Genomic DNA, 19,154 nt, shown 5'->3' on the forward strand with positions numbered 1-19,154 from the left:
TGATATCGGCCCGAGGACGTTGTCACATGGACGACAGGATAAGATAATCCCATAGGCGTGTCTGCTTGAGCCTGAGAAGAGCGCCGATTGTGATGGGAATACGCGCATAAGCTTAAAGAACAGACGACGTATTGTGGTCAAAGATAAAGCTGAAGTGCTGAATGCGACTCGCGCGGTTAGTTGTTGTGGCTTGTTTGTATATAGTGACCCCTGATTAGAACTTGCTGTTGAGCAGCTGCTCGGTACAACTTCAACTTGCGAGTCTCTCTGAGATGTGATCCTACAAGCCTCCCTTTGGCGCACAGGTGACCAAGGGTGACCAAATCCTACTGGTTATTAAAGGGGGCAATAGGCTTGCGTACCGCACCAAGGTACACACGCATGCACTCATGCCGTATACTTGCTCACGCTGATTTGACGCTGGCACCACGTTGATCAAATTTGCAGTATAGCCAGGATCACAATGACATCCACGCGCCCCTCTGCGTGTTAGTGCATTTATCCGAGATTGACTTCTTATTTCTGAGTCTGACATGGAAGGCCGATGGATTTCATACCGCTATGACATTCTCGCAAATTTATTTTCTGGGGCGCACCCGGAATCTGACTATCCAAGGCCATTCCGGCTAGGATTCCCGAGTGAGTCCTCTCTGCGGTGGAAAATACGCCTTACTTCTTGCAAGCTAGCTTGATTACTTGTCGGCAGTATTACGCCAGTATTTGCCTCCATGTTCAATCTCAGAAATGAACGTGCCTCCGGCATTATGTGAACAGTGGTGATGTCAGTTGTATCAATAGCCGCATTGTCGCCTCCGAATGCGATCTGTTGCCGCTTAGCTTCATCCATGACGGATCGAAATCCCTCGGTCTCCTTGTATCATGCCATCAACTCAGACACTCGCATTCAACGCGCTCACGCTCCTATCGTGCTCTGTAAGCTCATTACTGGGCTCGCTTTCAAAATGCCTGTATCCACGTCGATAAAGCGGCTTTCACGCGGCTCCTCGTCCGCTAGCCGTCTCAATCGCCAGAGGAGACTCCCAATCTCTCCATGTGCTGCATCAACAGTGAGCATCGTGTTAATCTACTGCAGACCAGCCTGTACAGAATCCACACGGATCGATCCCTCGCAACGCTTGGCACCCGAACCACTTGCAATACAGTTGTTGGACAAGCTTTCGTTGTATGTAATTCATATCGCGCCGATTCACCGCTATGTCCATGTCGTCTCTCAAGGGCCTCATGACTACCCTTAGTAACAACACACTACCGGTGCCTGTCGTTAACTTCAGACTCGCAATAATGGGGCATGATGGCCATGGGGCACCAGCTAGTCGGATGAATTCGCCAGTAGGACGATAAAGCCGTACGGACGTGCGAAATCAGGACACCAAATTCCCCTCGCTTGTCATGGGGTCAGGGCAACCTCCGACATCCGTTACGGCAACATTGACTATTCAAGGGGCCGAGGGACGCTTTTAGCGTTCTTCTCTTCTTGGTCTCCTGCTCTCTCGGCTTCCTTGATCCTACAACTACGGTGCGTACCACCGTCTCCTTACAAATTTGCGTTCAGCAAATAATAATGGAACACCAGGGAGGGTACAATATACAATACACGGGTATATGCGGGTGAGCTTGATGCGCGTGCTCTGATGTGCTCTGGTGCAATGGTGATGGGATGTTGGCGAAGGGTTTGTCTCTCGCTTTATTCTTATCCTCCTCCTCTAGCGCGACGGGCCATCGCTGCACGGCATGCAAAGCAATACTCATCGACGCTGTCGATATCTTTTTGCACTTCCTTGCCATAATTCTGCAAGCGGAATGTGAGCGAGAAACGTTCCCGAAGTTACGAGGATTGGCTCACTTTCAAACATGTTGGTTGTCGACATCCAGGTGCGTGTAGATAGCTTCGTTCACAGCGCGGAGAATTGCAATCCATGATTGCTACGACGAGATGGCGTTGGAAATGCTGCACTAGTGTGGTCAGTATCCCAGACGAAGCGAAGAGCGAAGGACTCCACTAACCCCACAGAGGGTCCATCTTGTTCCTTCACTATAAAACACTCGTCAGTGCACCGACTACCCTCATGTTTGTGGGTATGCGTACGATATTTGTTGGCACATGCGAACAGTGGTTGCAGGGCAAGAAAATGTCCGGTTGAAATATTAAAAAGCGAGGGGACAAACGTTGAAGGCAGAAATCGGGGGAGGAGCCTAAAGGTGATAATATACTTTGCGACAGGGCTTCTTAAACTGTCAGTGGGCCCGATGAGTGGAACCAAGATATTTTGATTCACATCACACCTCAAGGCGCTCACGGATGTGCTCATGCGATTAGGGCAAGTCCTAATCGTACCATGGAATATGCCGCGATTCACTTGTCAGCTCTCAGACCCACCAGTGAATCAGTCGGTTCAAAAGCCAACGTTTCAACAGCCAGGCCGTTCGTGAGATCAGCAGCACGTACCACATGCCCGACCTTTCCGTCGTAGTGTAGCTGGCATGTGACCTGCCTAGCACCAGTGAACCTGTATATGGGGAACAACAAAACAAAGGTTTGGTAGATCAGAAGCTAGCTTGTTTGGGCGCGGGTCTTAATGTATGGATGTACCTTTCATGTATGCAAGCGGGTAAAACTCACTTTGTTTTGGCGCGAAAATCACTGTTTGCTGTAGATTCCTATCGTGCTGATGATACTTTATCTAACGCCACGGGCAAGGTCCGTATGGGCACACTCCTTGTATTTTATTCAGGGACAACCTCGCGGAATCAATTTGGCGGGAATACTCAAGTACGCAAAAACATTGCTGGAACGGCTTTCCCGCCCAGGGACAACGTGCGTCATGGAAGCAGCTTCAGCTGTATGTTTATTTTTGCCTCCCCGTATCGGAGGTCCATGTGTAGCGGATTGGGGCATCGATGTGTGAACGATAAACCCAGATAGATGGTGTTGATGTTGGGATCGGAGCGTTGTTTGCCTAGGCCACGAATGGATTGTTTGGTCTCGGAATACAAGGAGCCTGTCATACAGGTATGAATGACAATAGGTCGAATGCAAGGCAAAGGAACGATCAATTGCCTCCTCCCTTTGTATACTTAGGCGGAAATAATAGAACGTATGGCCGACGCCCGTCGACCCTCCGCAGAGAATCCTCGCAAGTTGGTACCGCGCCCAAAGGTTTGGACGTCTACTCCTTATGTTGATCGTCCAGATGAACTACAACAAACTTCCGGGTCAACAAATTGAAGACAGAACCGAAAATGAATGCCATGACGGTGCAAGTGAAGATGATGACGTTGTATGGCATGCTGAAATCAGGAGTAGCGAGGTCAACCAGCAGGGTGGGGGTATAGATCCGTTGGCCCAAGGAATGGCCATCAATTCGGTCGCTGCCGTTGCGAAGTGGCACAAATATGGCGGGTGGAAGGTCCCAGCCGCGTTGAGCGTCTGGCTGGTGATCAGTATATCGTAAGAACGCTTTTGAAACATCCATAGATAGCGCCACCGTAGATTTCGGAGGCAAGGTCAAGATAGCTTGGAATGTCGTCGGCCGGGAATGGTGGAGTGGGGGGAAATATGAAACATTAGAGATTAAGCCGGCTAGAGATAGTTAGACACTGATACGCTGATATTGCAGGGGGGACTTACCATGTTTGCGACCATCTACAGTTGCGCTCAGCGTGTGTGCGTAAAACTGGACAAGCCATGGCATGGTTTCCAGGTACACAACTCGGAGCTCTTCGTTCAGTCGATTTTGTACCCGTACGGCCAGATGTCCGTTTGCTTGACTAGCTCCCGTTAATGTACGTTGCAGGGCCAGAGGAACCAGTGGCACGCTTGCTGATCCCAGCGCTGCGCAGAAAGGAAGTTGTAAGTCGAACAAATGCAGCCAGCGGTTGATACTTACGGTATTGGAACTCCGAGGGCCAACGCATGGCGATGTCAGACGGAAGATGTCCTAGTTGAGCATGTCGGAATGAACGGCTTGACAGAGAAACGAATAAAAAGTTACCATCTACATTCAGATTATATCGTCCGATGCCGCCATCACTCGAGGAAGGCGACGGCTCTAAACTGTACGCTTCCTCGGCTGGTAATTTTACATCGATCGTGCTTGAACTAGCCACGGGACATCGATTGTCGATGGAGCGATCGAACAGACTCCGGAAAGACCAATCTGGGGTAGATGAATGTCTTGAAATAAGCAATAGATTGTGAGACACTGACCTCTTCGCTTAGAAGAAGATTGACGTAACGGATCTGAGACTAGTTGAAAGGACAACCTGACTTCAACGCCTTGACTCGCATGCCACAGCACATGCGCACTCATGCCATGCCAATCGGCGTCGAATAATCGATGAGGGTTGAGCAACGAGGCAATCCCCGAAAAGGATTTACAAGGCAGGAGTTTGAGGAATGGAGTGAGATTTTCTGTACAAACGTGCTCCGAGGGGAGAGACGCGTGACGCAGTAGATGCGGCCCAGGCCAGTTAGGCAAATCTCCCTCAGGTACAAAGGTCATCAAGGGAGATGTCGTCCGCTGTTCGTCCATGGAAGCAAGAGATGCACAGAAAAGACCAGAGAGTGCGTTGCGCAGGCCTGACCATCGTTCGTCAACGCTTCGGTGGCCATCAATCAGAGGCGAGGGTGTCAGAAATCACGAATTACCTACGTATAAATCCCTCCTTCCCCCATCCACGCCCATAGTTCAGCACCAGTAGCGACACCGAGTTCTCCAGGATAACCCCATTCATCGTAATTCCACTTTCCAGCGTTCATAGACAGATGCAGTTCCGTGACCGCGTACTCTCGTAGTATTTGGCCCAGGGCCAGTGGGAATACATGATAGTGCTGTGCTAGAATTTCGGTGATGTAAACTGTATAAGTCTAGTAGGTGGGGCACAACATACATTTATCATCCGAGCCAAGGGACTCCGGACTCCTAGGCGTGGCTCCATGCAGAAAGGTTCGGAACGAGAAGGTGCTCGCAACTCTCCCGTCGCGCAGTGGGCGGATTTGAAGCTCCTCACTGAATTCTTCACCCGAGGAACTTGAAGCTTGGGCCAGCCCGCTTCCAGCAATAAATGTAGCAAGTATTTGGAGCAAAATCGTCGGTACCGTGGCCATTGTCTCGTGCGGGGGCGGCACTCTTACGACCTGAACGTCGCTATGAACAGTGGCCGATACTCCCTTTCGTCTACTTAGGCGCCCTTTGCACGTGATGCACCGTGATGGTTTAGGATGTGAATCTTGATGTGGACTTCTTGAACGAACGACCGTTTTCGCCGATCTTACGAAGGGAGGCCCGCTAAGTACGGCGTATATCCTTGACGGTCAGTAGTAGTCCCTCGCTGCCAGTACGGCCCCCTCACGCGATACAATAGATCTCTTTTGAGTCACTGAAGGACAATTGATTCACCGTCATTTTTTACATCGATATCGGATTAAAAATTTCCTCTGCTAGCTCCCGAGCTAGAAAACCCTCCCCCCTTTCTTAAACTACCAGCCCAGTCTCTTGCACCACTCTATCAACACCGTCAGTCTATGCATTGGCCGTAAAAATTCTACTAATAAAGTTCAATCAGCTGGACATTTGGTTATGGCATCTGCTCTATCGAAGACTTTCACAGTTAGCCTGCATGAGGGCTTGGAAACGGTCCACCGCGCCGCGAGACGTGTTATCTGTAGTACTGATTTTTTGAAGGCTGCGAAGCTAAGCGCAGGTGATGTTATCGCAATTGCAGGCGGGTCCGATCTCACCCCAGTGAAGGTAAAGCATCCCTATACTTCCAATACGGCGCCTCATTTGACGTGTCCAAGCTCACCATAGCATCGGTAGGTGTTTGCTGTAGGGGTCGTGTGGCCCTCCATGGATCTGTCACAAGACAGTGGGTTAATTCTGAGTGAAGGGACACATGTCTTTGTTTTGCTCAGATGATGTTATCTAGCCATATCGGTCTCCTTTTCCCTACTGCTTACCGCCGGCCTTGAGGTCGGTGCCCAGGCCCGTATATATCCATTGGCAGGCCTGAGTTCATCAACCGCTACACCTGGCCTGCCATCACTTCGACAGATTCAGGAAGCTCGTATCATACGGCTCAAGGAGACTTCTCCGGATGGTACGAAACCATCTGGTTCCGCTTCTAAAACGCGCGAGAACAATCACCGGGACTGGCTCTCTCTTCTTATTAGAGAACTGATAGGTCGGTCACGATGTTGATGGTTAATTTCCCCAACGGCTCAAATTTATATTAGTGGATCTCAAATACCTGACTTCTAAGCAAGTGATTGAGGTGCGATATGAAGGTCAGCTGCGTCGGTTTAGCATCGCTTCTATCGCAAGCGACAAAAAAACGGACGCACCCCTTGAGGACGCCTTTACCACGCTATCTGTAACCCCTTCCCCAAATTTGTGGACGGCTTCGTGGGACACACAAGTCATCCTCCTAGAGAGCGATAAAGCGGAAAATGCAGCACCCGCGTTCGCACCTAAGGTATCTCACAGTCCGTCCCCAGGCATGCTCCACGCTGATGCCTGTGTGTCTCCAGCCAGAAGTCGAAGCTCTTGTCCACAGTTCGGCAACAGAAGCTTATGCCTCCGTTGGAGGCCTCAGTAAGCAGATTGCTCAAATTCGAGATCTCCTTGAAATCCCCCTCACCCGACCGGACCTTTTCCGCCATTTCGGTCAGTTGAATTTCTTCTTATCTCGACGTCAAATTGCAACGTGAGTCATTCTTACTTGTGATGCAGGCCTCAAACCTCCCCGCGGGATCCTCCTCCATGGTCCACCTGGGACCGGCAAAACTCACCTTGCGCGTGCGATAGCTTCTTCCACGAACTCATCGGTACTCGTTATCAACGGGCCTGAGCTCTCATCTGCTTACCATGGCGAAACCGAAGCGAGATTACGCGATGTGTTCAACGAGGCGAAAGAGAAAAGCCCTTGCATCGTGATTCTGGATGAAGTTGATGCGCTTGCTCCCAGGCGCGAAGAAGGAGCTGGTGGCGAAGTCGAGAAGCGTGTGGTAGCAACATTACTAACCATTCTGGACGGTGTGGAAGACGAGAGCGCCGAGGATCAGGGCAGAGTTGTCGTCATCGGCACGACCAATAGACCCAATGCCATCGACCCTGCCCTACGCAGGCCTGGCAGGTTCGACAGAGAAATAGAAGTCGGTGAGAAACATCCCCTTTATCATGCACTTCCTTATCGCGGAGGCAGAACTGAGCAGCTCTGGGTCGCAGGTATCCCTGATGCTGAAGACAGGCTCGCTATCATCGAGGTCCTGCTCCACCGCACCCCTCACTCGATAAGCCAGGACGAGCTCCGCGCCATTGCCTCGCGTGCCCATGGATATGTGGGTGCGGACCTCAGCGCCGTTGTCAGAGAAGCTGGCACAGTTGCTATCAAACGGTGGTTGGCATCGTCTATCAGCGCAGATGGCTCCACCTCCGGCCCAACGATGGAGCTGGCTGACCTCGTCGCAGCATTGCCGACTGTCCGCCCATCCGCAATGCGTTCCCTTTTCGTCGAATCGCCCCCCATAAGATACGCCGATATTGGAGGACAAGCGTCAGTCATACAAAAGCTGAAGGAGGCGGTCGAATGGCCGTTGGTTCACCCCGAAGCCTTCCAACGCCTTGGTGTGAAGCCACCAAAAGGTATCCTACTCTACGGTCCTCCTGGATGTAGTAAGACCGTTCTTGCCCGTGCTTGTGCTTGTGAGAGCGGTGTGAACTTCCTCGCAGTTAAGGGGCCAGAAGTACGTCTATCTAGCATCTATTCTCACTGCTGTGAAGCTTGACCGGCCGATAGCTGCTGAACAAATTTGTCGGCGAATCAGAACGCGCAGTACGCGAGATATTCCGCAAGGCCCGGGCAGCCTCGCCGTCCATCATCTTCTTTGTATGTCCTAATCTTAGACCACTGGTTCGCATCCTCAATAATATTTACAGGACGAGATAGACGCACTAGCATCATCTAGAGGGACTGGCGGAGACACGGCGTCATCGCATGAGGGCGTTCTTACCAGTCTACTCAATGAGATGGATGGCGTCCAGGAGTTGCTAGGAGTAACCATTATTGGTGCCACAAATAGGCCGGATGCCATCGTGAGTGCCCCCGTTGTGCCTCTGGCGCTGTACACGCCTGATCACACTCTCATAGGATTCTGCTCTGATGAGACCGGGGCGCTTAGATCGTATACTCTACGTTGGCCCTCCAGACCAGTCTGGTCGAGAGGAAATTCTGCGTATACACACCAGAAAAATGGCAATCGATCCTGACACCGATTTCGTCGAACTTGCGGCTTTGGTGCGCACTTCGCCTGTTCTGCTATCTTCACCGCTGATTTCACTGGGTAGACCGACGGATGCTCAGGAGCGGAGATCGCGTCATTATGCCAAGAAGCCGCGTTGCTTACCATGAAAAGTGATATCCATGCGCCTTTTGTACGTGAATCAGACAACAGGGCGCGGCACAACACTCATCCAAAGGACCTAGATTCCTCACGAGGCGTTGCGGACTGCAGCTACAACTATGAAGAGACAGATAACTGCGTCCATCACTCTCAAGTTCCAACAATGGACTTTGTCCAGCGGTCTAAAGCACGTATAGGACGACATCGTATATGTAGATATTATGGGTACAAATCAGTGCGATGAGGGCACATTAGATGTAGTGCCGCCCGCTTGCGACATCTCGTCTGACAGACTAAACATCCGGTCCTTCTCCTCGCTAGTAACGACCCGACTCAGGATTTCATCAACCCGTTCCAAGTTCATATGTGCTCCTGTCCGCCAACTAGATCGGGACTCGCCTTTAGACCTCGGTTCTCCGAGGGTAGCACTGCCAATGACAGCGTTTTGAAGGGTAGTCCACACTGGCGGCCCAGGGGTCAGCGCTGGATTGCGTATCGCAATCATGTGAACGAAGACGGTACGTGCGAGGGAGGTGTCCTGACGAACATACAAAGCGTATGTCATCAGGCTCAGATACGAAGCCTCATCGAGAGGAGGGAGTATTGGTGGTAAGTAAGGAAGTCTGAGTTCCGTAGGAGGACGCTGATGCGTAGGACTGGACGCAAAAGGTATATCAGTAATGGCGGATTCTTTGAACAACTTGCGTAAGGGTATTCCAGAGCGCCCGTCTTTGTTGGCAGCATCGTCAGAACGGTCATAGCTTACTTCGAGAGCGGGAAAGGTCGGAAGATCCTTTGGAAGGTCGTTGATAAGAGCCTCAAGCACTTCATCGGCATAGGTCAGTGCATCAACTTTCCGCGGAGGACCCCCTTCCTGTCGCACAACCCAGACAGGGTTCTTCTGGACACGAGAGTTGACGGGGCACGTGGAAACCGCTTCACTCAAGAGTGAGATATCAGCGAAAGGTATTTGGCGTTGGTGAAGGGTTGTTAGTAAGATGACATAGGCTTGAAGCGATGAATGCACGGCGTGTGTCGGTAGATACCTAAACGTCTTGATTCGTCCGAACATCTCCGTTACTGGCTTGAGAATCCTGCGAAGGAGGCCACTTGAGGGCGGGAGGGACGAGGCTGCGAGGATGGTGAGCAAAGTATATAGTTTCGTCTGCTTTGGCTGCGATGTGATCTGTGGCAGCGGCGAGACAGGAGTGCAGAATGCCTCTTCCAAGGCTCGTTGAACCTGCCAGTCTTTCGCAAGCATGTCAAATAAGAGGGCGGCCTCCACGTATTGCTCTTGCAGCATAAGCCCATCTATCACCCTCTCGTACATCCACATCTCCCTCTTCACCCCGTGCGTGCGTGCCAGTTGCAGGAGTGCCACGGCCTGACGGCAAAAGGTCTCCCTTATCCTGTCAGATGTGAAGGGACGCCCCACCACAGTTTCGTCCAGTCTCTGCGTTCCCGTGTTGCCTTCGTTGACCTTGTCGAGTTCCTTAACCGTGAACTTGGGCATTTTGCTGAGCAGCGCCGACGTAATCGCGTTAAACGTTCTGGTTCTCACTCGCACACCTCCCTCGATCATCCACTCCAATTTCCTCGCCGCGCGAACTGGCTTGTTGTCCCGAAGCAGCTGGTGCATAAAAACATGGGAAGGAAACCGCACCGAGGCGTTGCTCGGAGGAATCGTGACTACTTGCATACCGTCGTCAGGCAGCGGGCTATACCCTCTCGGCGCGCGGTCCAAGGTATGAAGAATTTCATCAACACTTTTGTAATGTCCTTTCTGGGCAAGAGCGCGAACTTGCTGCGCGATCGCACCACTTCGACGAGTCCTTTGAGATGAAGCCGGCAGCTGGACATGCTTCTTGGGGATGGCGAGCCCCGAGAATGCGAGCATTGTATCCAGCTGCTCCGTGCGTGCTGGGCCCTTCAGACGACGTCTAGTGTGTTTCTGTCTTCCAAGTGCGAAGCCATGGATCGCGGTGCCTACTTTAACTGTCGAGTCGGTAATCCGCTGCAAGCATTTCATATGCTGCAAATGCTGAATCAATATTATGATAACGAATGGAAGAATTCACCCTCCTGCTGCGATGCTCCGGATTTTTGTGTAATGAAGACTGGCAGTGGTGGTGAGGTGTTATGCCTTGTGGCAGGCGTCTAAACGAACAAACAGGGGCTGCGCTTCAAGGAATAATTAATAGGAGGCAAAAAACCTGGCATTTTGTATAGTGAGGAAACAAGAGCGATTGTTAATGTTGTTTGGATATGTAAGTGAAAAAGTAATGATGAGAGTCCGATTGGTATGCAATAAGAGATAGTCCAAATGACATAAATCATTATCCCATCAGAGACTCCTCCAACGGCGGGGATGCATACTTCTGATTCAAATCTTGCGGAGTGTTGAGTAGCAATGAGGAATGGTCGAATTGTTGGTTGACGATTTGAGCATCAAGGGATTGCTGCTCTGCCTCGGTATGCGAACCCCCGAGGTCAAAGCTATCGGAGTCGTCATCGGAATCATCAGAGTCAGGATCGCACTCATAGACTAGGAAACCTGAGTCGATTAGCTCCTCCTCCCAAAGATCGAGTTCCTCTGCTTCACGAACTTCATCCTGAGCTTGGATGCGCTCAGCCTGTCACAAGGGTGAGGATCAAGGATTTCGCAAGGAGAAATCGCTGCTTACGTTGTGAAGTTCTTGCACACAGGTGTTGATATCTTCACTGACGAGATTGCTCAAAACTGCCCATCGCCGCGGCCCTAGAGTCTCGATGACTAGTTCTACCTCCTTCCTCATGGCCGAAACCTCAGCCAAAGGTATGCACTCCCCAGAGAATTCGACCCAATCTTCATCAACGTCGCGGAAGTCCCACGCTGGGTGCAAGACCGCTTGGTGCACCGCCATGAAAAGGTGGTGGGGCGAGGACGACGCAAGGGGACATGCGCCTGCCTCGGTGATCCAATAGATGATGGCGAGAGAGGCGACCGCGGCTGAAAGGGGCGCGTGCGTGACACGCAGGAGTTTCTCTATGAACTCGCTTAACTGAATTGGTGGGGTGGAGAAGGCGGGCTGATCGAAGTAGAGTGGCGAAGCGCCGAGTAATTTCGTAGTGGTTTGAGCGCAATGCTCAGCGAATTGTGCGATGAGATCGCTGCGTGGGTACTAGGGAGTAATGGACATAGGTATTTTTGCTTGAGACTGAGGTCTTGGAAGGGGACTGACCTCGAAGGCAGAGCCCTTAGCGGCTAACTGTTGAGGAGCAGCTCCGAAAGTGCTGAGGCGTACTTGTGAAGCTGCCATGATGGCGATAGTCGATAGTCAATATGTGAGATGTAATGGTGGGTTGCTGAGTTGTTGTTTGAAGAGATCCACGAGAGTGCGAGGTTCTTATACTAATTCGTTACCCCCCTTCTCCCGCATCGCTCCATCCCACAGTGACGACAAATATTTTATTCTGTTTGTTTTCGTGGAGTCTTTGCAGTGATTCTTGCATCCGTCGACGTCGAGGGCGTCGGTGGTAAAATTCGCCGATGCGTACTTGTCTGCTTCTGTCTGTGTAAAAGAGATAGGGGGCCGACTCCTATCAAATTTTGTCGCATTTCCAGAGGCAAAATCATGACTTTTGGTCGACATTTGGTTTCGATAGTTTGCTTCCGTCTGACATAAGGAGCGGCTGTCGTCAGGTCAGCCTCGGGTTATTCGGCGAGGAAGGTGAGGGGGTCGGGGGAGAAAGCAGACCGAAGGGGCATCTGTGAGGTAAGACGTCAGCAGGAGTTGACACCGTAAAGCTCTGTGATTGTGCGGCTAAAAGGGGGGTACGTCGATGAACGATGGGTGGAACGAGCACCATCAGTGTTCAATTCGAAGGGATAGCTGACTTTTGGGGCAGACTCCATCCTACCCAGGGCCCCGCCAGAAATGCCCACCTAAACTTGCGCAGACTCTGAAGGCAGTGGATAGCATAGTAATACCGTTCATATGGTCAATGCATCGAGGTTAACGGGAGAAATAAATGGTGGTACTATCATACATGCTGAGATAGGCGGTGCTGCTGGCTCAGTAGGCCACAGCGGGACCTCGGGGTTGCCAGTAGAGACTGTCCGGTGTTTTCGTCCACGGCACAATCTTCATCACGAAGCCGAGGATCCCAGTCACATAGGCTAGATAAATAACTACACAACATATCAGCAAGAAACACAAGTTAGAATATTAAGACCATACATCGCTTCTGCTGGGGGAACTTGGACACCTCGTATCCGAGCTGGGGTATGCCCATAACGTTGCAAAATATGTGCGCCGTTATTGGGGGCCAGATGGAACCTGTCCGCAAGAACAGGTAGGAAGCGAACGACCCGAAGAGCGTCGTGTAGGATAGCTGGAACACTGGATGCGGCGTGGGTGAGTCATGTTTCCCTTGATAGGAAGAAATGTGCGTACGAGTCATGAGCAGTGCGCGTTTTGCGGCTGCGGGAGTACGCCCGTAGCGATTGAACGTGTCCCACGCGTGATGGGCATGCGCTGAAAGTAAGTAAGTCAGAGTACGATCGACATGGAGGTAAAGCAGCAGTCGTACCAACACCGAATGATAATGGTGCAAGCATTATCATCTTCGCCCTCGATGCACCCGATAGGTTGTACACCGCGAGCACGCACGCGCGAAACACGATCTCTTCCGTGATCGGGGCCTGCGTTCCATTCATTCCAGTGGCCGAACGCAGACGATTGGCTGCGCGTGACTCACAACGACGTAGTTCCTGGCGCCCTGCCAGGACAGTAGCACTTCTTTGAATGAGCCAGTCGTGGAGAGCGGCGAAGAGAAGTCCAGGTATAGAGCGTACAGAGGGCCGAGGAAGAGAAGCGGTGTGATCAAGTGCGGAAGGAGGGCGTCGAGTGTAAACGCCGGCAGCGAGAAACCTAAGCGAACGAGGGCGGTTCGTAGGGTAACCTCAATGGTCTCGTTCGCGTCAGCACCGACGCAAAACTGCATTATTGTAGATGTTCACCTCAGGGCCTATGGCTTGCCACAAAGCACCGAACACCATCGTGCAGCTGACCAGGCTGGCGAAGGTGACAGCAATTAAGCGAGCCCGTATGACATCTGGGTCATCCCTCCACCGTTCACTCTCGTGTCTTCGCCGCTCCTCACCGTCTCGCTGGGGAGGCACAACTTTGGCCACAAATGACAACCTGCCATGCTTGGAAACATATAGCGAGCCAACATAGATGAGGGCAAACGACGTAGTTAGTAAAAGGGACTCATAAGTCGTAAACGGCGGACTGGTGAAGACGAGGGGCATCAAGAAGGTGGAAGTTCGTGGTCAACGTTGTCGACGGCGTCTAAGATTTCGGCGTCACGATCACGTGATATGTGACTTGAACTTCAGAATCAAAGCGACTGCGACAAAACTGAGTCGACTCAAGACTAAGTTACTGTTCAAAAACAAGATGAAGGTAACCGTAGCACATAAGCAATCACAATTCAGGTAAATATTCCTTCTATATTCGGTGACAAAGGATCCATTCACTTGTACGCATGTTACAACATCGATATCCGCGAGACATGTTGATGCCTCTTGCCCATGGTACACAGCGCAAGTACGATGTTCGCGACTCCGCGAAGCCCTTCACTCATTTCCAAATTCCTACCGACATCTCCTTGTCGTCTTCATGTAGCGTCGGAGGGTCAACGCGTGCCGCCCTCAGCGACCGCCGTATCCTTTGCCATGACGTGACGGTCCTAATGGCCAATGGCCACGATGCCAGCAAGGTGCTGCTCGATAATGAAGCCGTTGATATGGCTTGTATTGAAAGAGGCAACGGGTTTCCGCAGCCTAGGAGAACAAGGAGACCCTTGCGTACCAAGAAATGACTACTCACCATATACGCAACTCGATAGGTTCAATCTTAATCCTCTAATCTTAACCGGATACATCAAGAAAACATATGACCACGTCGCCAAATATCGGCGTAAAGAGTGTAAATCCGTTCGCGATTGGCGGCCTGTACAGTAGATTGTGGCACTGTATGGGTTCGCAACGATCGTTGATCTTCGCGATGCGCTCTGAACGTTCTGTGGTGCTGAATACACGACATGAACGCGACCGACTGGGCTCGGCTGGGCTACGAGAGCCTAGTGACAGTGTTTGTCGGACCTGGGACTTGGCTGGAGGTTCCTGTAATTCCTTTATTTGGAAGTCCTCTTCCACGATCCGCCGGCTCGGCATCAGATATGGACTCACCTGGAAAGTGCTATATCCCAAGACAAAGCAGAAAGCGGGTTAATATTCTGTAGTTGGCGCTCCCGCCTTTCAATGCCCAGAAAAGATCGGCGCGTTCGATTGCGTTAGCATGAAAGATGGATCCATTAGAAAGTGCGACCTCGTAGTCGAGGATGATGTCAACAAGGCTCGAGGAATCGACTTACCGCCTAGCAGAAACCCACCAATCCCAACACTGGAGGCACGAGCGCCCATGGTATGTAGTCCATGGGGCTTCGGAAACGCGTAGATCTCTCCCCACGTCAACCGGGGGGCGACAGAGACCGTCTTTGCATCATCGTCGAACTCTATCCCTTTCAAGCCCTGTAAGTCGATGGTGAATCCGTGTGCACCGATATTCGATGAGCCTTCCCAGCTCATATTGCCGCCTGAACGAACGGCGAATTCGCATCCAGAAGTGGTCGCGAATCCCATGATAAGCGCGACATCTTTAGTAGTGGTAGGGGCTATACGACAAGCCGGGCGTTGTGCGGCCTGTTCCAGGGTGTAATAGGTAGATAATTGGGCGTCGTATTCGAGTGAACATGGGTATAAGACGGCCGAGGAAGTCAATATGGCTTCAAGAGCATTGCACTAGGGAATAGATAGGTTAAAGCATGGTCATTGAAGAGGATAGCTTGGACGATGGACGTACGCATTGCTGTGCAGCTCCTACATCAAAAGTCTGAGGGGCTGCTGGGAGGCGAACCTACCCATTGCAAATGTCAGCAGAGCAATAATGAAAGGCGCAACGTACATGATTTCTGGAGGGAGTCTGGTCGGCATGTCGTCGTTGCTTTGAAGTATTTTGCCATGAAGGCGAGGGAGTACGTTGTACATGACACTAGGGTAATATGTATGGTGACTATTGGAGCTTTACCTGCCCTCTTGTTTTTTTGCCGAGCTGATCGCATGTAGATTGCAAATTAAAGGATGGAATGTATTCTATATTCTGCATTTGCTGAGACCGATTGCCGTGGTCACAAAATGTGGGCGGATGCAAAAAACATATTACAAAAGCCCCGCCGACCGCTGGAACTTATTCGGCTTTTTCCGTTCCTCCTCCACTTCCCGACCTTGGCGGGGGGACCAGCCTGAGAGTCCCGAGCTTCCCGGCGCTTTTGATCATCGGCGAGCTCTAACATAATCGGGTTGTCAGTCCTCAAGCAGGCTTCAGGCCTACAGTACTCAGTACCCAAGCTGGCTAACCCTGAGCGTCCCATACTACTTCCGAGTTCACCGTCGACGGGTCCCAGGAGGTAGCCTGATGGCCGTTTCATGGAGTACCCTTTATATTTACCTACCTTGAATCATAGTGCTGGTATTTTGAGGTTTAGCCAAGTAGACCATTTGACGGCCGAGCTCTTTGTGACAGTATCCGTGCTTTACTCCTCTCGTCAAGGTCAACGCCGAGCGGATGGGCCACCACCGAGATTCATGTCGAATTATGTTTCAATATGCCCCGTCCCCCGAATTGCTTAGTACGCCTCCTTTCTAAGCCTCACCGTATCACAAAGATTAACTCTATGGCCGCGCGACCCAAGGACTGGGCACTGAATAAGGTGCGTTGGCGAGGATATTTGAAGTGAGTCCGCTTTCCTGGCAGCTGCGCATCCGATGTGCGCCAAATCCGGGTTGCTTCTTGAGCGGTGCCGCTGCTCGCCGTTGCGCCTACAACCGCTCTTGTCTCCATTCTCTCACCTGTGGCCAGTCGCCGAGGAAAAATCTACATCACTCATATATAGGCCATTGTTCGCGTTTCACCCCTCCGATTTCGTACCAATGCTCTCATTGCCCTCATTGGCAGAGCTCACGCCGGCGAGATTGTTGGCCTACAGTTTGGCAGCATTGACGGCCCATTCGTTCCTATCAAGAGTCCTCAAGTTCCTGCGGGCACAGTCAGTGTTCCCACATATTCCTGGGCCACCCTCTCAGTCGTGGATCACAGGTGACTTGCTTTGATATACCCTTCGCTTGACTATCCTAATGGCGAGTCCAAGGGAACTTGGGACAGCTATTCACTAACAAAGGCCTTCCGTTTCACCTCCTCCTCTCAGAACGCTATGGTGGCATAGCGAGGGTCTACGGATTCTTTGGGGTACGGTTTGCGTGCACCATACTCCTGTTCCCGGAGAGCACATCTAAGAGTGGTCTAGGATGAACAATTGTATATCTGCGACCCTCGTGCTTTGCACAGCATCCTTGTCAAGGATCAGGACGCTTTCGACGAGACGGCTGTGTTTATCGAGTGAGTTCAAAGTCTCGATGCTTCATTGCACGTCACGCCACGTCTGATCACACGCCCGCACATCCAAGGAACAACAGGATCATCTTCGGTCCAGGTTTGGTCGCTACCGTCGGTACGTACCCTTACCCATCATTGTATGCTGTTTTCCTCCTGACATGCGACGGACCGATGCAGGAGAACAGCATAAGAGGCAGCGTAAAGCCGTAAAGCCGGTGTTCTCTGTCATACAGCTCAAGAAGCTCACGCCCCTCTTCTACGAACTCGCCGAGAAAGTGCGTATGCATGCCATTAGAACGATAACTTTCGGCCATGAAACTGAGCTAATATTTCTTTAGTTGTGCGACGTGATTTCGAAGGAAGTTCGCGGGGAGGCGATCATGAACAGTGACGCCAACTCGAATGCTGACAGTGGGAGAGTTGACATGTCTGAATGGATGTCGCGGATTGCACTGGAGACAGTTGGACAGGCTGTATTGGGATATTCGTTCGACCCCCTGGATTCGCGGCAGAGTAACCCGTACACAGCAGCCGTCAAGGAGCTCATGTGAGTTGACAATAGCTTTTCGCTCCGTCTTCTCATATCGATTCAATACTGACGACGACACAGTCCAACACTATTCCGTCTTTCCATCGTTCGTCAATTTGTCCCTTGGCTCACGAGGATAGGCCCTCCTGCTTTCCGCCGTAAGCTTGTCGAGCTGGTCCCGCACGAAGCAGTACAGAAGGTGAAGAATTCGTCGGATGTGATGTATACGACGGCGAAGGGCATCCTTGAGTCAAAGCGTAAGAAGATCCCAGAACGGAGGTTGGAAACAGAGGGACCATCGAGACAGGATATAATCACGGAATTGCGTAAGTTAACACTCAATATTCCATTATTCGGGCATATTGCTGACGGGAGGTAGTCAAGAATAACGAGCGTCTTCCTGAGAGCGAGCAGTTGAGCGAAGAAGAACTCATTGGACAGATGACGTGCGCTCTTTTGTTTCCTCTGGCTGCGATGATGGATCTGATGGGATATTGCGCGAATGATAGTGTCTTGATATTTGGCGCCCAGGATACCACCTCCTCAGCACTCTCGCGCGTCCTCTACATGCTCTCCGTCCACCCTAACTGGCAAGACGACCTTCGAGGGGAAATCCTAGAAGCATTAGACACTTCGGATAGGGACGGGCGACTCCGTTACGAAGACGTCGTGAAGCTGCCGTTACTCGACGCGGTACTCAAAGAAACTCTGAGACTGTGGGTTTGCCTTGACTGGAGTATATACTTGGTTGAATGTTTCTCCTTCATAACAGGTTCCCGCCCGTTCCTTTCGTCCGCCGCACGTGCGTGTCATCCTTCTGGTGCATTACACAGACCCATCGTTGACGGTTTCTGTGTACTCAGTGCTATTCAGGAGAGGACAATTCCATTCACTACGCAAGCAGGGGATACGTCTTCTGTTACCATTCCCGTTGGTACAACGCTCTTTGTGGGTATCGCTGGTGCGAATAGGATGGAGTCCGTTTGGGGGGTGCGTCCACTTTTCATCACTGTTCAGGGTCTCAGCAACTCAACGATGTACGCCTTACGCCGGTCAATATGCGCATATTTAGGAAGACGCGAAAGAATGGAATCCGGAGCGGTGGGTGGGATCGAGGGGATCAGAGACGGCGCACTCGTCGAGTGCGAAGCTACCGGGTATATACGCTGGAACGTGAGTTCCTTCTCCTCGCGTTATTCCTCATGCTTGGTTTCGTTGTTGGCTCGAGGACTGAAGTACTGATATTTGTGGCTCATTTGCGCAGGCTGTCGTTCTTGGGCGGTTCGCGATCCTGCGTGTAGGTACCTCTCCTTGCCTCGTGTAGCTCAAGGTATTGATATTGAATGAATTCTTCAGCGGATACAAGTTCGCTGAGATAGAGATGAGTATGTCCTCTCAAACCCCTGCCTTCTTGACAGCTCTCGAGCCGCCGGAAAGCTAGGCTTACCAGTACTCATGGATATTGTTTGACAGAGATCATACTCGTGACACTGCTCTCCCGCTTCACCTTTGCAAAGACGGGGGATACGATTGTGTGGAATCTCTCGCAGATCATCTCACCATCTACTGCGACTCGGACTCTAGGAGACGGAGGTGTAGAGGAGGTGGAAGAGAAGAAGGGACTACCACTCCTTGTGCGTGCTTATGACAGTAAACGCGGTTTATGAAACCCATGAGAAACGGTGGCCCCAGCTTAGATTAT

At 51.4% G+C, this 19,154-nt stretch overlaps 8 protein-coding genes across 8 annotated transcripts; 2 read left to right on the forward strand and 6 right to left on the reverse strand.

The window, feature by feature from the left end:
* Positions 1-1,711: 1,711 nt before the first annotated feature.
* PC9H_010416 (uncharacterized protein) lies at positions 1,712-2,124 on the reverse strand (the record flags this gene model as incomplete). The annotated part of the gene is made up of 4 exons (XM_036779909.1): positions 1,712-1,810; positions 1,865-1,969; positions 2,026-2,053; positions 2,108-2,124. The coding sequence occupies 4 exons, from the start codon at positions 2,122-2,124 to the stop codon at positions 1,712-1,714; spliced, it is 249 nt and encodes an 82-aa protein (XP_036627292.1).
* A 1,064-nt stretch (positions 2,125-3,188) lies between these two features.
* GPI16 (Subunit of the glycosylphosphatidylinositol transamidase complex-like protein) lies at positions 3,189-5,128 on the reverse strand (the record flags this gene model as incomplete). The annotated part of the gene is made up of 7 exons (XM_036779910.1): positions 3,189-3,601; positions 3,650-3,853; positions 3,909-3,959; positions 4,014-4,178; positions 4,229-4,620; positions 4,674-4,857; positions 4,912-5,128. 7 exons carry the CDS (start codon positions 5,126-5,128, stop codon positions 3,189-3,191), a joined length of 1,626 nt encoding a protein of 541 aa, XP_036627293.1.
* A 472-nt stretch (positions 5,129-5,600) lies between these two features.
* AFG2 (AAA+-type ATPase) lies at positions 5,601-8,619 on the forward strand (the record flags this gene model as incomplete). The annotated part of the gene is made up of 12 exons (XM_036779911.1): positions 5,601-5,771; positions 5,841-5,889; positions 5,950-6,204; positions 6,257-6,495; positions 6,551-6,686; positions 6,753-7,178; positions 7,248-7,765; positions 7,819-7,908; positions 7,959-8,114; positions 8,170-8,316; positions 8,367-8,453; positions 8,506-8,619. 12 exons carry the CDS (start codon positions 5,601-5,603, stop codon positions 8,617-8,619), a joined length of 2,388 nt encoding a protein of 795 aa, XP_036627294.1.
* A 35-nt stretch (positions 8,620-8,654) lies between these two features.
* PC9H_010419 (uncharacterized protein) lies at positions 8,655-10,451 on the reverse strand (the record flags this gene model as incomplete). The annotated part of the gene is made up of 1 exon (XM_036779912.1): positions 8,655-10,451. One exon carries the CDS (start codon positions 10,449-10,451, stop codon positions 8,655-8,657), a length of 1,797 nt encoding a protein of 598 aa, XP_036627295.1.
* A 307-nt stretch (positions 10,452-10,758) lies between these two features.
* PC9H_010420 (uncharacterized protein) lies at positions 10,759-11,721 on the reverse strand (the record flags this gene model as incomplete). Its single annotated transcript, XM_036779913.1, has 3 exons — positions 10,759-11,055; positions 11,107-11,583; positions 11,644-11,721. The coding sequence occupies 3 exons, from the start codon at positions 11,719-11,721 to the stop codon at positions 10,759-10,761; spliced, it is 852 nt and encodes a 283-aa protein (XP_036627296.1).
* Positions 11,722-12,477: 756 nt separating this feature from the next.
* On the reverse strand, positions 12,478-13,718 carry PC9H_010421 (uncharacterized protein; the record flags this gene model as incomplete). The annotated part of the gene is made up of 6 exons (XM_036779914.1): positions 12,478-12,593; positions 12,643-12,804; positions 12,859-12,939; positions 12,995-13,106; positions 13,163-13,375; positions 13,425-13,718. The coding sequence occupies 6 exons, from the start codon at positions 13,716-13,718 to the stop codon at positions 12,478-12,480; spliced, it is 978 nt and encodes a 325-aa protein (XP_036627297.1).
* Positions 13,719-14,729: 1,011 nt separating this feature from the next.
* PC9H_010422 (uncharacterized protein) lies at positions 14,730-15,958 on the reverse strand (the record flags this gene model as incomplete). The annotated part of the gene is made up of 4 exons (XM_036779915.1): positions 14,730-15,272; positions 15,334-15,387; positions 15,755-15,816; positions 15,874-15,958. The coding sequence occupies 4 exons, from the start codon at positions 15,956-15,958 to the stop codon at positions 14,730-14,732; spliced, it is 744 nt and encodes a 247-aa protein (XP_036627298.1).
* Positions 15,959-16,460: 502 nt separating this feature from the next.
* On the forward strand, positions 16,461-19,119 carry DIT2_3 (cytochrome P450-dit2; the record flags this gene model as incomplete). The annotated part of the gene is made up of 15 exons (XM_036779916.1): positions 16,461-16,626; positions 16,679-16,776; positions 16,835-16,926; positions 16,995-17,038; positions 17,101-17,198; positions 17,262-17,470; positions 17,534-17,778; positions 17,832-17,898; positions 17,962-18,168; positions 18,225-18,254; positions 18,316-18,442; positions 18,525-18,625; positions 18,717-18,749; positions 18,809-18,837; positions 18,926-19,119. The coding sequence occupies 15 exons, from the start codon at positions 16,461-16,463 to the stop codon at positions 19,117-19,119; spliced, it is 1,740 nt and encodes a 579-aa protein (XP_036627299.1).
* Between the last annotated feature and the right edge of the window lie 35 nt (positions 19,120-19,154).

The sequence above is a fragment of the Pleurotus ostreatus genome, assembly GCF_014466165.1.
Source record: "Pleurotus ostreatus strain PC9 chromosome Unknown scaffold_8, whole genome shotgun sequence".
In the NCBI taxonomy this organism is placed as follows: domain Eukaryota; kingdom Fungi; phylum Basidiomycota; class Agaricomycetes; order Agaricales; family Pleurotaceae; genus Pleurotus; species Pleurotus ostreatus.